Source organism: Phytophthora infestans, genomic scaffold, assembly GCF_000142945.1.
Source record: "Phytophthora infestans T30-4 supercont1.1 genomic scaffold, whole genome shotgun sequence".
NCBI classification, from domain to species: Eukaryota; Oomycota; class Peronosporomycetes; order Peronosporales; family Peronosporaceae; genus Phytophthora; species Phytophthora infestans.
In genome coordinates, this window is record NW_003303758.1 from 4,573,215 (window position 1) to 4,590,867 (window position 17,653).

Consider the following 17,653-nt stretch of genomic DNA (forward strand, 5'->3'; position numbering starts at 1 on the left):
CGGGGGGATTCTTTACCTGCGCGGTGAAAACAATGTATTCCCGAGCATCTCGCGCAACATAGGTCTAATTTCGGACTTCCGTGTACCTTTGGGAAGTTTATTTCCTCTCAACACATCGACCGGCAGGTGATCGGTTTATCGCCGCGACGCTTTGACAACACCGGCCTCGGCCCGACGCCGGGCCCTAGCTTGTGTTGCAGTGTGCACCCCGAGGGCAGGGGGCTGCCCAAACACCTCCGTGGCGACCGCAGCGCCTACTGCTCCTGCTGCGCCCTTGCCCTCAGCCCGGCCTCCTGCATCTACGGCCGCTCCGTCTCCTGATGACGACCACAGCGACCAAGGCGACATCGACGACGGCGAGGTGTACGCCGCAATGTGCATCAGCCCCGATGCTGTGCCGCTTCGCCGACCGCGCCTCCGCCTACGGCGCGTGACGGACGAGGAGTCCGAGGAGGCTGGCAACGTCGTGGAGAGGCTGGCAGCGTCGCTGGCGGCGAAGATTGCAGATGCGCCCGACTGGGAGACGGCGGAGGGCTACATCACGGCCCTACCGTACGCCCTCTACGACAAGCTGCAGCCGTACTCCCAGTCCCAGCACCAACCTCCACGTCAACAGCAGCAGCAGCAGCGGCAACGACCACGGCAGCAGCAGCAAACACGGCAGCGTCGACAGCGGAGATGCAAGCGCGGCGGTGGCAGCCAACACAGGCAGCGGAAGACGCGCCGCCGACGGCCCCCACGGGTGACACGCCACCACCGCGAGCACCGGATCGATGAAGCCCTCGACGACCTCCACGCGCTCGAGAGCAGGCGCCCTCAGGACAGGACGGCCATCAGCAAGGCCAGGCGTCGAGTCGGTCGCATCCGCTCCGCCCTTGACCAGCACCAATTGCGCCACCGCTTCGACACCAGCGAGAAGGCCTGCGTGGACGGCATCCTGGCCGCCGCGCGCGACAAGGACAGGGCGGCATCAGTGACGACAACAGCGCAAACAGCGGCTCCGCCTCATCCTGCGCCAGCTTAAGCTCCTTCGTCGGCGGTGAACGACGGAATCTGCCCGATCCCGGGAGACTTGCTCCATGCCTTCTTCACAGACGTGAACACGCCGCGCACAGAGTTCGACGCCGACTCGCCCATCGGAGCCCGCTTTCGGGAGGCTCTTGCTCAGCTGCCCGCTGCCATCGCTGCCACGGAGCTACTCATGGAGCCGCCGTCGCCGGACGAGGTTGAGGACCAGTTGCAACGTGTACGGGGCACGTCCAGCCCCGGCTTGGACGGGGTGGGGTACGACGTTTACAAGACCTTCACACAGCAACTTCTACCGGCCCTGCACGCCGCTTTCTCCAGATGTTGGACTGATCAGCGCGTCCCACAGAGCTGGAAGCTCGGAGTCGTGCGGCTCCTGTATAAGAAAGGAGATCGGCAGGACCCCGCCAACTGGAGGCCGATCTGCCTCCAGCAAGCCGTCTACAAGCTGTACGCCGGTATCCTGGCCCACCGGTTCACAGGCTGGCTGGCTCGACGCTAACACCCGGCACGCTGACGTACAGAAGAGATTCCGCGCGGTTAACGGCTGCGGGGAACACAATTTCCTCGCAGCCACGCTGACGGACAACGCCCGCCGCCGACGCCGCGAGCTGCACGTGGTCTGGTACGACATCAAGAACGCGTTCGGCAGTGTGCCCCACGAACTGCTGTGGGAGGTGCTGAGGCGCATGGGAGTGCCTGCGCAGTTCATTGCGTGCTGCCAAGGGATCTACGACGCGGCAGCTTTCACGGTCGGGAACGCAGCAGACGGCACGACGGCCCCAATTCAGCTGCGCTTGGGCGTGTTTCAGGGATGTCCCTTGAGCCCCCACCTCTTCACGGCGGTGATCCGCCCACTCCTCCACGCACTCAAGCGGCTCCCTGGCACGGGGGTACAGCTCTCAGCCGTCGACCGGCCAGATGCGTCAGCATATGCCGACGACCTCAAGGTCTTCAGTGACACCAAGGATGGCATCACGCGGCAGCATCAGCTCGTCACCGACTTCCTGCGCTGGACAGGCATGGTGGCAAACCCGTCCAAGTGCAGCACCATGTCTGTCCAGAGGGACAACCGCGGCGTTTTGAAGACCGCCAACCTCACGCTCCAGCTGGACGGCGCCCAGATCCCAGCACTCGGGATGACCGATGCGTACGCGTACCTGGGCATAGGTGACGGATTCGACCACGTACGCCGCCGCGTCGAGTTGGCCCCCAAACTCCGCGAGCTGAAGGCAGACACGACGGCGCTGATGCAGTCGGAACTGGCGCCGTGGCAAGTTGTGAAGGCCCTCAAGGTCTACATCTACCCACGCGTGGAATATGCCCTCCGCCACCTCCGACCGTTTCAGCAGCAGCTCCAAGGCTTTGACCGACACCTCGCGCGCGGGCTGCGTCACCTTCTCCGCCTGCCAACATCAGCCACCACCGAGTTCCTGTATGCGCCAACGTCGCGAGGAGGCTTGGGGCTGCTACCGCTTACAGAGGTTCACGGTGCCCTTCAGATTGCGCACGCCTGGCAGACCCTGCACTCGCCGGACCCCGCCATCCGCCGCATTGCCCGCGTGCAGCTCCGCCAAGTCGCCGACGCCCAGCACCGCTTGGACGCCGAGCACTGGAAGGAGCGGGAGGAGGAGCTGTGCGAGCGGCTGCTAAACTCGCAGCTCGGGACATCGGCCCACGCGCCTCCCAAACGACGCAATTGCGACATCGGCTCGCTGTGGGTCGATGTCCAGCGCCACCTTCGCTCTCTCGGCCGCGAGCACGCACACTGGCGCACCAGCTCAGCCTCTCCAGCTTCGCGTGCCGCACCACGACAAGTGGCTGACGCACACGGACGTGCTTGGGCACGTGAAGCTGCACATCAAGCATAACCACTGGCACCGCTGGACGTCCATGCGGGACCAAGGGAAGACGGCCCGTGCCCACGGCGGTGAAGGCAGCGGCTTCCTCACGCAGCCGCGAGGCATGTGGGAAGCCGACTACCGGTTCGCGGTGGCGGGTCGTCTTAACCAAGTGGACACGTACAGCGTATTGAAGCGCCGGCGCCTGCGCTCGCACGACAGGTGCCGCCAGCCAGGATGCCATCGTGCCGAAACACCGGCTCACGTGCTAAACCACTGTCCCAGCACGATAGACGCGGTCCGAGGACGGCACGACGGAGCGCTCAAGCGCATCGAGCGTGAGCTCCACGCGTCGGCCACGGACCGCCGGGACCGCATCGAGCTCGAGTGAACCATACGTGCCGTCACTCGTCGGCCCCGCGTTACGGCCCGATCTCCAGCTCTACAACCACACCAAGAAGACGGTGGCGGTGGTCGACCTGGCCGTGGCGTTTGAGGAGCAGGCGAGTGACGACGCGAGCAGCTCGGCGCTGTCCCTTATCGCCAGCCACAAGCGAGCCAAGTACGACCGCATCAAGCGACACCTCGAGCGCCAAGGATGGAAGGTACACCTCTCGGCGCTCGTGTACGGGTCGCTTGGGGCGGTCGCTAGTGGCAACTACCAGGTATACACCACACACCTGGGGCTACTCAAGCGCGATGCAAAGCGGCTGGACCGGCAGCTGTCTGCCGAATGCATCCAGTCCAGCCGCCGCATCTGGAATCTACACTGCGGCCAGCACCGGACTCGCCAACACCAGGCGAGGCCCAGCCAAGGACCAAGAGGCAGCCGGGCGACGGAGACCGGGGGGACTCCGTCCCAGACAAGCCGCCGCTAGGCGGAAACCAGGACCAAGACGGCCGACAAAGCCCCACCCAGGTAAGGAACCGCCCTAGAAACCCATTTCGGTGGTCGACTCGCAAGCCTCACCTATATTTTAGACATTCAATTAGGTAGCGACCAAATCACAAATTTGGTAACGCGTAAGCCAAATGGTAATACACAAAACTTTTCTGTTCTAATCAGTGTGAAAACTGGTTTTCGCCTTTTGGCGGACTTTTTCACTCGCATTTTTGGGCACTCGGCTGCGGCTAGCTCGCTAGCGGCGGACGAGCGGTCTCCGGGGGCGTACACCTTTCCCCCGCGAGGCCAACTACTACACCGATCTTCTCTACACTTTTCTAATCCGCCTCCGACCTCGCAAGTCTTCGGTTGTCGGACTTTTTCTTTTTGGCCAATCCGAGCGCGCTATGCGACTCTTCTGGCCAATCAGAGACCGGGCCCTGTCCTCGGACAGCGAGGCCTCCACGGCCAGCCAATCAAGTCTCGGCAGCGACGCGTCTTTCTATAAGGCGGCGGGCGAGGCCGATCTGGCGGCCCCCGATTGGTCCGACTTTCGGCCAATCTGCGACGACGAGGGGGCAGGGGTTTACACTTTTGCCCCCGTTTTGGCTTCAACTTCAGGCCAAAATGGCGATTTGGACCCTCCACGCGCCGTGCCACTGCTCGGCACCGGCGGCGATTCAGCGGGTGCAACTTTGGGCACGTGTGCAACACATGCAGCGCCCATTGCACGCCAAGCGGCATCGCGCGGCGACGCCTCGGCCGCCCAAGCGCAGCCCCGCCTTCCAGCACGACCTCGCGCCGTTTGGCGGATCGCCATCAAGACGTGCGAGAGCCAGGCGGGGTCGGGCAAAATATACTAACTCTTAGTATGCCCGAATCCCTGCCGTTTCAGGCTGTACGCGGCCCCATACTTGATCTAAGTATGGGAGGTTCCCTGGCCTCTCAGGCTGTACGCGAGACCCGTACGGCCGAATCCCTGGCCTCTCAGGCTGTACGCGGCCCCATACTGGGACCAAGTACAGCCGAATCCCATACCTTCTCGGCCTCTTGGCTAAGATCAAGTGTAGTATCTGTTCTAATCATTGTGAAAACTGGTTTTCGCCTTTTGGCGGACTTGTTCACTCGCATTTTTGGGCAAACGTCTGCGGCTAGCTTGCTAGCGGCGGATGTGACGGGGTCACACAGCACCTTGCGCTAGAGGAAGTTATCTTCCGAGAGTTTACAAACTCTCAGTGAACGGCAGTTCACAGGTCCCCTCTTTAATTAAAGAGAGCGAAGTGATCTAAATAAGGTAGATTGTAAACTGAGTATATTAATAGGTAGGTTAAGTTTGGGTTTAATACAAACTATTAGTTACCTATAGAAATGCAATGTCATTTAACCAATGGTTGGCCTTGAACGACCTTGGTACCTTGTACCAAATATCCCGGAGTATGACGTGTCATACTCCTGAAGTGTCACACTTCATGTAACCAGGGTACACTTAGGGCTACGTACCCCGTTACATCCTCCCTCGGTTTACCGACCAATCAGAATGAAGAGGTGTTCGTCACAAACTCTCATTCTCAAAGTCGAAAACCATCGTCTTGGCTGCGCGAGCGCGGCGGAGGCTCACTTCACAGTTAGAGCCTCGAGCAGCAACCTGTGCGCTCTTCGTCTAGGTCTCCACTTCGACCGTTATCATGCCTCGTGGCACTGCAAAGAGCGGTGCTAAGACACGCTCCAAGGCTGCTGCCGGTAAGGCACAAGCCAAGAGCACTAAGCCTCACGGCAAAGGCTCTGCACTCAAGGAGGCTACTCAGGTGGCCTCCGAGGCGATCGGTTTCTCGGGTGACGCGGCTGTGGACAAGCGCGCAAGCAAGCGCCGCAGCCCGTCGCCCTCATCTTCAGACAATCGTCCGAACCCTCGGTTCATAGAACGTGAGTTCAACTCTGGCAGTGAGGAAGATGCCGAGTCCGAGAGCACGCACGATGCTCCTGCGGGCTCTGTGGGAGGGCACAGCCCAGTGCCCAGTGAGCACAAAGATGACAGCGTGCAATCGCTCGCTAGTGATCAAGGTGATCACAGTCCCACGACCTCTGTGCGCTCTGAGAGTCCGGCCGTCAAGGCTAAGGGCGCTCCCAAAGCCGGTGGCGATGAGGAAGAGAATCCTCGCAAACGTCTCTCGCTTGCCGAGGGTCTTGTGCGTGCTAAGGCCTCTAAAGCCGAAGGCACCAAGCCCTCAAAGAAGCGTACAGCCTCTAAGTCTCCACTCGGCGAGGAGAAGGAGACTCGTCGCTCCTATCGGAGTATCTTCGACTCCTCGGATGAAGAGGAGGAGAAGGAGGAAGAAGAGGAAGAGGAGGGTGCTATCGTTGAGCCCCGGGAGGTCTCGAATGACCTCGACCAGCAGCAGGAGAAGTTCCAAGCTGCCCAGCGTGTGCGTGGGGGTTCGGTGGTGGCACCCGTCAGCCAGGGAGCTGACATCAACTCAAGAGGGTATTGGCCTCCCGAGGAGAGCTCTGGGGCTGACCTCTTCTTAGAGGCCCTCGCTGCTCCTCGTGGCCTTGTGGGCGGCCACACTTCTAGGGGCATCTATGAACGTGCCCTTGTTCAGAAAGAACAGTTGTCCGTCGACAACTTGGAGGCTGCTCGGTGTGTGCTTCTCGCGCCACACCGCATTCCCCTTAAGGACTTTACGACTTGTCGTAAGAAGCCCGAGACCCGGGGTGGTCTCTATCCTGTTTGGGATACCCCTGGGTTATGCCCGAGAGCTGTCCCACGTGGAGTTCTTGTGAGGACATGTTCTGGGCGTGGGTGGAGACTCTCAAGTACTCACCCACGAAGTTACGGGAACTCTATGAAGATCAGCAGCTGTCCCACATCCTGGACCAGGCTGATCTTCGTGTGAGGTTTGCCCACTTGATCAGCAAGCGTATGCTGCAAAGGGACATCCTGAAGCGCGCGGCTTCTAGCGCTCACGATGAGCGCGGGTACGGTATGTATTCATCGGCCGTACCCCGTTCGGGCAAGAAGCCCCGGACTATTTATGAAGCTGCCGCCACTTTTGTTCCCAGATTGCGACAGTCTTCGGGCAGTCAATCAGGAGCCGTTTAATCGGCTCCCACGAGTTCTTGGAGTGGGCATAACCCCTCCACTTCACGAGGAGCTTTCGCTTACCGCGACGCCGTTGCTCCTGGAGGATCCGCTCCACGTGGAAGTGGACTTCTCCATTCCAGTCAAGCAGGGGCGGAGGTGCCCTCGTACGAGTATGAGTACTCGGCGCCTCCCGAGAGCCACTCTCGTCCGAGTGCTCCGACTGCGGGTCCGACACAGGACCCTGAGGTTGACCGCCTCCGTCAACGTGTCCTCGTGCTTGAGATTGCACTTGGCCTTGGGACTGGCGGTAATGCTGCCGCCCAGGCCGGGAATCAGGACGAGCTCGCTCGTCTTGCGGGCCGCCTGGACCTGTTGGAGCGAGAGGTCGCGAGCCTGCACCTGCGGGTGGATCGCCGGGCCTCTTCGTCCGATCTGGACGAGGCCTTTCGCATGATCCGACGGATCGAGGCTTTGTTGCCACGTCCGGAGCCGCCTGCGGCACACTCCCAGACGTACGCGTATGGTGCGTATGGTGCGTACCCGGCGTACTCAGCGTACTTGGCGTATGGCGCCGGGGTCCGTTCGGATGGAGCCCCTCCGGCGTATGGCGCCGGGGTCCGTTCGGATGGAGCCCCTCCGGCGTATGGCGCCGGGGTCCGTTCGGATGGAGCCCCTCCGGCGTACGGTCTTGACCGCAGCCTTGCCGTTCCGACCGAGGCTTGGGTGCCTGCTCCGACGCCCTCGTCGGCGACTGTGACCGGCCCTCGCTTCGAGGAGCTGGGTCAAGGGGGGTCTGCGAGTCAGCAACCCCCTGCGGGTCAAAGTACCGCTTAAGATGTCCGAAATAGAACGTCGGGTGCGTCGTCATTGACTTTGGAAGGTCGATGGTGTACGACGCACCATGTCTGGCCAGGACTGCAAAAGGTCCGATGAAGCGGTGCTTCAGTTTGTTGCTGCCGACAGAGCTGACAGTGTCAAGAGGTAGGTTCCTCGTGTCTAGCAACACTAAGTCCCCAACCTCAAATATACTTAATTTCCTCTTCCTTGTTTGTCTGAGTACTCCTTTTGTTTATCTTGGGCCGCTGCCATGGCATCGCGGACCCGCTGACAATGTTCAGCTTGGTATCCATAAAGGATTCCACCTGTTTCCGCAGCGAAACTGGTCTCACATCCGAGACCTGGGAGGAAAGGGCTTTCCGAGCCTCTCCCTCACTTAGAATAGAGGAGTCAGTGTCTCCTCGAAGAGTGAGAGGCACTCTGGGGTGGTGGAAGCCGTTCAAGTAGAACGACGTGAGCCCCGTGGACGCGTGCACCGCGTTGTTGAGCGCAACCTCAACAACTGGAAGCTGCGTCGACCACGTACGTGGTGCTGCCGCGCACACACTGCGCAGAGTGTCCTCGAGCACTCGATTGACGCGCTCTGTTTTGGCCGTCTGTCTGCGTATGATCCGCAGTGGACATCTGCAGACGAGTTCCCAGCAAAGGGAACAACGTTTTCCAAAACGCAGCAGTGAACCGCGGGTCTCGGTCCGAGACAATCGTCTTTGGGAGACCATGATAGCGGAACACGCCATCGACGAACAACCTTGCGGTTTATTCGCCCGTAACAGTGACGTGAGCTGGAGCAAGATGTACCATCTTGCTCAGCCGACACACGAACACCAAAATTCCGGTGTTGCCGGGTCCGTCGGCGGGAAGCCCAAAGTTGAAGTCAAGACGCATCGACTTCCAACAGTCAGCCGGTACGGGCAGGCTCTGTCGTGGAGCCGAAGAGTGCCCTGTGGGTTTAACCCGCTGACATGTTTCACATGTCTTCACGTATCGGGCGACCCACTTGTACATGTGGGCCCACCAAAAGGCCTGAGATACCGACAGAAAGGTCTTCTTGCGGCCCAAGTGGCCGCTGGAGGGCGCGTCATGCGCCTCCGCCAGGATGTCGATCTTCAGATCCTCGTCGTTGGGTACGACCACCCGTGGAGGATCAGTGGGCTCCACCCGGTAATAGAGGAGGCCCTCCTTCAACTCATATCGGTGGAGCCGTGAGCGCTGTCGTGACGAGAGCCAGTCGGACTTCGCGCTCGTTCCGGCCATAAGGAACTTAACGATAGGCGCGACAGCCTCATCGTCCCGATACGTCATGCGTATCCGATCATATAGATCCGTTGTCACCCGCGTGATGTGGGCCAACTCATAGTCGGGACGCCGAGAGAGGGCGTCCGCAAGCACGTTGAGCTTGCCCGGCTTGTATTCGACGCGGAAGTTGTATTCCGCGAAGAAGGACAGCCACCTCACCATCCTTTGAGAGAGGTGAGGCGAGTTGGTCGCCGTCCTCAAGGACGCGTGGTCTGTGTAGATCACAAAGGGCCTAGAGCCCAGAAGGTGAACACGGAACTTCACAAGGGCATATTTCATTGCCAGGAGCTCCTTGTCATGGACAGGGTAGTTCCGCTCGGCGGCTTTGAGCTGCCTGGACTGGAACGAGATGACTCGTTCGTGCCCAGCCGTGTCGGCCTGCAGCAATGCACATCCGATGGCGTAATCGGAGGCATCGCAGACGACGCTAAACGGCTTCGTCTCGTCCGGCAGGGCCAGGGCAGGGGCCTCTTGGAGACTGGCCTTGATGCTGTCAAAAGCATCCTGGTGCTCTTGCTCCCAGCGCCAGTCGACGTCCTTCTGATGGAGACTCGACAAGGGCTTAGCGAAGCCCGCGTACCCTGCGCTGTACTTGTGAAGGTAGTTGGCCAAGCCCAACCACTTTCGAAGATCCTTCTGGGATCGGGGCGTCGGCCATGCTGCTATGGCTTTGACCTTGTCTGGGTCAGCTCGAACGCCCACGTTGCTTACGAAGCAACCGAGAACTTTAATCTCTGGTGACGCGAAAACGCACTTGTCGATGTTGGCGTAGAGCTTGTTTGCTCGCATTACGTCCAACACTCGACGGAGGTGACTTAGATGCACCTCCATGGCCGTCTTGCCTCCCTCGGCACGGCTATGGACGAATATATCGTCGAAGTACGTATGTACGAAGGTACGCAAAGGGCGGAACAATTGCGTCACCAGGCGATTAAACGTCGCCGGGGCGTTAGACAAGCCCTGCGGCATGACGAGCCACTCCCAAAGCATGCCGCTTGGAGTGCTTACCGCGGTGAGCGGGATGTCGCTCTCTCGCATCAGGATTTGGTAGTATCCGTCTACCAAATCCAGCGCACTGTACAGTACGCTCCGGCCATGTTGTTCAACAACACATCCTTTCGTGGGATTGGTGTTTGGGCCGGCACCGTTGCGTTGTTCAGCTTGTTATAAGCGTGAACCAGACGCCACCTTCCGTTCGGCTTACGAACGCAGAAAGTCGGCGTCGAGTGCGGGGATTTCGACTCCCGCACCATGCCTGCCTTCGCTTTCGCGGCGAAGAAGGTATCAAAGACCTCGCACTGTTCGCGCGGGAGAGGCCATTGCCTCGTGACACAATACCTTGTGCCGGGCACGAGATCAATCTCGTGCCGTACGCCTCGATCCGGTGGGAGTTGGGTCGGTGGGTGTTTGTTCACCACGTCCGCATACTCCGTCACCAAAGGATACACCGGATCCTTGGGGTTCTTGATAATCTCAGAACCCAAGCGCGCCTGACGCTGCTTGTTCATGTCTTCCAGGACGTTCTCGTCCAAGACAGAGGAGGAGTTCAGCTCCTCCTGAGTGGTCTCAGGTCTCATGAGTACCATCTCAGCAATCTCTCCAGCCTTGACGTTGGTCAGGAAAGACTCAGCCGTCATTTCCTCGAGGTGCAGTATCTCTGCAACCTCTGGCAACGGTTCCAAGTGGACACCAGATGCCTTGACGGGTAAACCAGTCTCGCCATCAAAGATGTGATAACACTCTTCCACCGGCCTTGTCGAAAGAGCCCGGGCCCTGGACTCCGAGTCGCGTGAAGCGACGTCGAGCGGAACGAAATTCGGACTCGACTTGAGGTGGCGGCGGCGTCTTTGCCGACGGCGTCTGTGACGGGGAGCTTTGCTGCCCACGTCTAGGGATGTCGTCGCTACGACATCCGAGGCACTCGTGGCCTCGTGTGGTACTGTTGTACCCACACAGGAAGCGTGTTCAGCGCCTTCCTCTTCAGTCAAGGTCTGGGCGACCGCGTGTGGCACTGTGTTACCCACACAGGAAGCGTGTTCAACGCCTTCCTCTTCAGTTAAGGTCTGGGCGACCGCGTGTGGCACTGTGTTACCCACACAGGAAGCGTGTTCAACGCCTTCCTCTTCAGTTAAGGTCTGGGCGACCGTGAGTGGAACTCTGTTACCCACTCTGAACACGTTGTTCTCAGTGTTCATGACAGCTGCAGCTGTCTGCGGAACTAAGTTACCCGCCTGTGAACCTAAGTAACCCACTTGGCCGGCGCCTCTTCTGGGCGCGGCCACCATCAAAGCATCCTCGGAGTCGTCATATACGTCGACGACTCCCAAGCATCTGCCGGATGCTTTGGTACCCTGGCAGCCCTCGCGGGCGCCCCGGGTCCTGACAGAGATGGGAACATGACTCACCAATGCTCTGTCGGACTGCGCAGGGCGGCTGGCACCGATTGCCTTGCCTCGCCAGTCGATCCAGGGCTCGTGCTTCTCAAGCCAGGGCATGCCCAGGATCATATCATATGGATCCATATCGAGAACAGTGAACTGTTCGAGGCTGTCAAAGTCTTCAAACTTGACGGCCAGATCCACTTGGACGTTGGGGACAGTGACGACCTTCCCGTCGGCCAGTTGCACTGACACCGTCCCGTTGCCCTTGCTTTCTCTCAAAGCATTGGACAACTTCTTGCTGTTACGAGCAACCGTCTGGCGGCGTGCGAAATTCTTCGACGCCCCAGAGTCAATCAAGATTCTAAAGGGATGATCGTATCCCCGTACACATCCGTGCACTACGAGCAACCCGCCGCTGCTCTTCGCCGATTCGAGAGTGCGAGGACTCTCAGGGGCTAAGTCCCCGTGGTACGCGCCACCCGCGCACCCATCACGAAGACTTAGTTCTTCCCCAGTATGGTGCCCCGCCCCTACTGGCTCCCGGCGTTCCCCTGTCCCCGGGATCCTGGCTTCTGCCAGCGACCCTTGAGGACAGGCTTGGGGAAGGCCCGTCTGCGGAGTCGTTCCGCGGGACAGTTGAGCTTGAAGTGGCCCATCTTCCCGCAGCCGAAGCAGCGGATGTCACGCTGTTCGGCGGACCCGAGTTCCATGGGAACTGGTCCGTTGGGGCTCATTCGACCGGGAGTCGACAAGGAACTCCCAAGCCACGCTGAGACCGGTGTACGCGCCTGGCGATGGCTGTACTGTTCCTGAAGAGCCACTTGAATCGCCTCTTCAAGGGTGTTTGACTACACCCGGAACAGCTGAGTGTGCGCGGGGCCCACTCGAAGGCCGTCCATGAACACATTCATCTTGATGTGTTCGTTGAGTGGGTTTCCCACTAGGGACGCCGTGAGCTCGCGTATCTCTTGCACATACTCGTGCAGTTCGCGCCTCCCTTGTTTACATGCGAGGAAGCGCGAACGCTGGCGGTACTCGTAGTTCGCCGGGAGGAACGCGACTCGGAGCTCTTCGCACACCTGAGCCCAGGATGTGAAACATCCAGGGGATGTTGCTTCCCGTGTGTACACCCAACTATTAGCACGGCCGCTAAGGTTGGAGAGTGCAAAAGCAACACGCAGTTGCTCGGTCGAGATCAGAGCCGCGTCCATCGCGAGCTCTACTTCTCAGACCCAGAAGTGAAGGTTCTCGCCTTCCTTCCCTTCATACGGCTTAACCTTCAGCCGTATTGGCTTCAGGTGAGGCGGATTTGCTTTCGCCGCCGGAGCCTGCAGGTTTTCTCGCACATGCGCGATGAGGCCCTGCTCGTACGCGTCGAATGCATTGACGCGCTCAAGCTGCTCAGCCGGTGTTGATACCACCAGGCTCTGCAGGGCCTCCATCCCGAAGATGCCTGCCATCTTCCGAACCGACTCGAACTGAGAGTCGTTCATATGGGAGAAGTCGTTCCTATCCATGACAACGAGCTTCGGAGAGGTTCAGGTAGTCTACCCGCGGTGGCGTGGATTGACTACGAGTGCTACCAAGTGTGACGGGGTCACACAGCACCTTGCGCTAGAGAAGGTTATCTTCCGAGAGTATATAAACTCTCAGTGAACGGCAGTTCACAGGTCTCCTATTTAATTAAAGAGAGCGAAGTGACCTAAATAAGGTAGATTGTAAACTGAGTATATTTATAGGTAGGTTAAGTTTGGGTTTAATACAAACTATTAGTTACCTATAGAAATGCAATGTCATTTAACCAATGGTTGGCTTTGAACGACCTTGGTACCTTGTACCAAATATCCCGGAGTATGACGTGTCATACTCCTAAAGTGTGAAGTGTCACACTTCATGTAACCAGGGTACACTTAGGGCTACGTACCCCGTTACAGCGGATGAGCGGTCTCCGGGGGCGTACACCTTTCCCCGCGAGGCCAACTACTACACCTATCTTCTCTACATTTGTCTAATCCGCCTCCGTCATCGGTCGTCGGTCTTTGGACCCTTTTTTTTTAGCAAATCAGAGCGCGCCATGCGACTCTTCTGGCCAATCAGAGACCGGGCCCTGTCCTCGGACAGCGAGGCCTCCACGGCCAGCCAATCAAGTCTTGGCAGCGACGCGTCTTTCTATAGCGCAGCTGACGAGGCCGATCTGGCGGCTCCCGATTGGTCCGACTTTCGTCCAATCAGCGACGACGAGGGGGCAGGGGGTTACACTTTTGCCCCCGTTTCGGCTTCAACTTCAGGCCAAAATGGCGATTTGGACCCTCCACGCGCCGTGCCACTGCTCGGCACCGGCGGCGATTCAGCGGGTGCAACTTCGGGCACATGTGCAGCACATGCAGCGCCCATTGAACGCCAAGCGGCATCGTGCGGCGACTCCTCGGCCGCCCAAGCGCAGCCCCGCCCTTCCAGCACGACCTCGCGCCGTTTGGCGGATCGCCATCAAGACGTGCGAGAGCCAGGCGGGGTCGGGCAGACTTTACTTGGTTTGAGTTTATATGCGTCTTCAATGACGCGAAGCTGGCGGCCGTGTACGCGCACAGCGTGCAGTCGAACCGCGACGCGCTGTGCGTGTACACGGCGAGGACGGAGGCCGGTTGAGCGCTGGCCGCGGATAGCCTGAGCGCTGGGGCATGAACGCCAGCCTCCTCCTCATGGCGAGCTTCTTGTCCATCTTTTGCGTCAAATCTGCGGCGATTGCTGCCGACGTGCAGCGCGCGTGATCGCTGGGGCGGCTGCTGTAACGCAGGAGGGCACCCAGCGCCAGAGTCAATGTCCATGGGGACGGCGGCCAACCCCGGGTCGGGCAGCATGCCGCCCGCCCTGCCAGGTGATGCCACATCGTAGCGGGGGAGGGGGGATCTTGGGCGCTGGAGAGGGCCATCGCCGCGAGCCCTGCGTCTTGGGAAGCCAACGGGCGCGCTTGGAGGCTCGGCGGCGGCGTGTGGGCCGCGCCAGAGCTCGAAGTCGGCGGCACCTGTGAAGGAAGCCGCGAGGCCGAGGCGCGCACAGGCTGAGAGGCCAGGGATTCGGCTATACTTGCGCCCAGTATGGGGCCGCGTACAGTCTGAGAGGGCAGGGATTCGGGTATACTTAGGTCGAGTGTATTTTGCCCGACCCCGCCTGGCTCTTGCACGTCTTGATGGGTAGGATTTCGGGCATATTAAATCAAGTGTATTTTGCCTGACCCCGCCTGGCTCTTGCACGTCTTGATGGCGATCCGCCAAACGGCGCGAGGTCGTGTTGGAAGGGCGGGGCTGCGCTTGGCCAGCCGAGGCGTCGCCGAGCGATACCGCTTGGCGTGCAATGGGCGCTGCATGTGTTGCACACGTGCCCGAAGCTGCACTTGATGAATCGCCGCCGGTGTCGAGCAGTGGCACGGCGCATGGAGGGTCCAAACCGCCATTAAGTTGAAGCCGAAACGACGGCATAAGTGTGAACCCCTACCCCCTCGTCATCGCTGATTGGCCGAACGCCGGACCAATCGCGGGCCGCCAGATCGGCCTCGTTAGCCGCGCTATAGAAAGACATGTCGCTGCTGAGACTCGATTGGCTGGCCGTGGAGGCCTCGCTGTCCGAGGACAGGCCCGGTCTCTGATTGGCCAGAAGAGGCGCATGGCGCGCTCTGATTACTCAAAAAGAAATAGGTTCGAAGACCGGAGACTTGGGTGGTCGTAGGCGAATTAGAGAGGTGTAGAGAAGATCGGTGTAGTGTGTTGGCCTCGCGGGGGAAAGGTGTACGCCCCCGGAGACCGCATGTCCGCCGCTAGCAAACTGGTCGTGGCAGAGTGCCCAAAATGCGAGTGAAAAAGTCCGCCAAAAGGCGAAAACCAGTTTTCACACTGATTAGAACAGAAAAGTTTTGTGTATTACCATTTGGCTTACTCGTTAACAAATTTGTAATTTGGTCGCTACGTAATTTAATGTCTAAAATATAGGTAAGGCTTGCGAGTCGACCACCGAAATGGATTTTTAGGGCGGTTCCCTACCTGGGTGGGGCCCTGTCGGCCGTCTTGGGCCTGGTTTCTGCCTAGCGACGGCTTCTCTGGGACGGAGTCCCCCCGGTCTCCGTCGCCCGGCTGCCTCTTGGTCCTTGGCTGGGCCTCGCCTGGTGTTGGTGAGTACGGTGCTGACTGCAGTGCAGAATCCAGATGCGGCGGCTGGACTGGATGCATTCGGCAGACAGCTGCCGGTCCAGCCGCTTTGCATCGTGCTTGAGTAGCCCCAGGTGTGTGGTGTACACCTGGTGGTTGCCACTAGCGACCGCCCCAAGCGACCCGTACACGAGCGCCGAGAGGTGTACCTTCTATCCTTGGCGCTCGAGGTGTCGCTTGATGCGGTCGTACTTGGCTCCCTTGTGGCTGGCGATCCGGGACAGCGCCGAGCTACTCGCGTGGTCACTCGCCTGCTCCTCAAACGCCACGGCCAGGTCGACCACCGCCACCGTCTTCTTGGTGTGGTTGTAGAGCTGAAGATGGGGCCGTAGCGAGGGACCGGCGAGTGATGGCACGGTCTGGTTCACGCGGAGCGCACGCTCAATAATCTTGAGTGCGGCGTCATGGCGGCCACGCACTACGTCCATGGTCCCGTTGCAGTGGTTACGCACATGCGCCAGCGTCTCGGAGCGCGTGCATCTAGGGTGTCTTGTCGCGTGCTCGGAGACACCGGCGCTTCAGGACACTGTGCGTGTCTACTTGATTCAAGCGACCGCCACCGCGAACCGGTAGTCGGCTTCCCACAGGCCTCGCAGCCGTGTGAGAAAGCCACTACCAATACCACGGCACGAGCTGTCTTGCCTTGGTCGCGCATGGCCGCCCACTTAGTCCAGTGCCGGAGCTTCGTGTACATTTTCACGTGCCGCACTATGTCACGGTGCGTCAGCCACTTCCCGTGGTGCGGCACGCGAAGTTGCAATGGTTGGGCGGGTTGGTGGCTGCGTCGGCAGGTGCGGTCTCGAACTTGAGCCCGAGCGTGCCGAGCTGGCGCCGAATGTCGATCCAAAGGGATCCGATGTCGCAGTTGCGCCACTTGGGTGGGGCGTGGCTGGACTGTCCAAGCTGCGAGTTGAGCAGCAGCTCGCACAGCTCTGCCTCACAGTCCCTTCAATGTGCAGTGTCCAGGCGGTGGCGCGCGTCTGCGATCTGCCGGAGCTGCTCGCGGGCGATCCTCTGGGTGGCGCCGTCCGGGGAGTTGAGTATCTACCACCCATATGCAATCTGAAGCGCCGCGTGCAGCTCCGTCAGCGGCAGGAACCCCCGCCAGCCGCGCGGTGTCGGTGCGGAGTAGAAGGCGTTGGTGGCGTTCGTCGGCAGTCGCAGTAGGTGGCGGAGCCCGCGGCGGAGGTGCTCGTCGTAAGCTTCTAGTTGCTGCTTGAACGGGCGAAGGTGGCGAAGGGCGTACTCTATGCGCGGGTAGAGGTATACCTTCACCGCCTTCATCACTTACCATGGGGCCAGCCCCGACTGCATCAGCGCCGTCGCATGGTGCTTGAGCTACTTCATCATCGGCGCGAGCTCAAGGCGGCGCCGCACGTGGTCGAAGCCGTCCCCGATGGGTACCCGTAGGAAGCCGCCATACGAATTACAAAACATATGTTTTCTCATTTGTTTTTTACTCTATGTCTGACTCGTGGCTTTGGCCAAACCAATCCGTGTGGGCTGTCATCATAATGTACTTAACCTGACATAATGTTTATATTACAACGTCTACACATTCTTAAAATGGTAAATATGACTGGCCCAGGTTTCTGCATTTCAGGATGCGTTTTGGGCACCCCACTACATATCGGTAAAAGACGAATTACAAAACATATGTTTTCTCATTTGGTTTTACTTCATATATGATTCGTATGTTTGGCCAAACCAATCCATGTGGGCTGTCATCATAATGTACTTCAACTGACATAATGTTTATATTACAATGTCTACACATTCTTAAAATGGTAAATATGACTGGCCCAGGTTTCTGCATTTTAGGATGCGTTTTGGGCACCCCACTACATATCGGTAAAATACGAATTACAATACATAGGTTTTCTCGTTTGGTTTTACTTCATATATGACTCGTATGTTTGTCCAAATCGATCCGTGTGGGCTGTCATCATAATGTATTTAACCTGACATAATGTGTATATTACAATGTCTACACATTCTTAAAAATGGTAAATATGGCTGGCCTAGGCCAAAGGGTTTCTGCATTTCAGGATGTGTTTTAGAGACTCCATTGCATATCAGTAAAAGAAGAATTACAAACCCTTTGTTTT

At 59.0% G+C, this 17,653-nt stretch overlaps 1 protein-coding gene across 1 annotated transcript; it reads left to right on the forward strand.

The window, feature by feature from the left end:
- Positions 1-2,919: 2,919 nt before the first annotated feature.
- On the forward strand, positions 2,920-3,519 carry PITG_00810 (uncharacterized protein; the record flags this gene model as incomplete). Its single annotated transcript, XM_002909324.1, has 3 exons — positions 2,920-3,205; positions 3,250-3,374; positions 3,415-3,519. 3 exons carry the CDS (start codon positions 2,920-2,922, stop codon positions 3,517-3,519), a joined length of 516 nt encoding a protein of 171 aa, XP_002909370.1.
- Between the last annotated feature and the right edge of the window lie 14,134 nt (positions 3,520-17,653).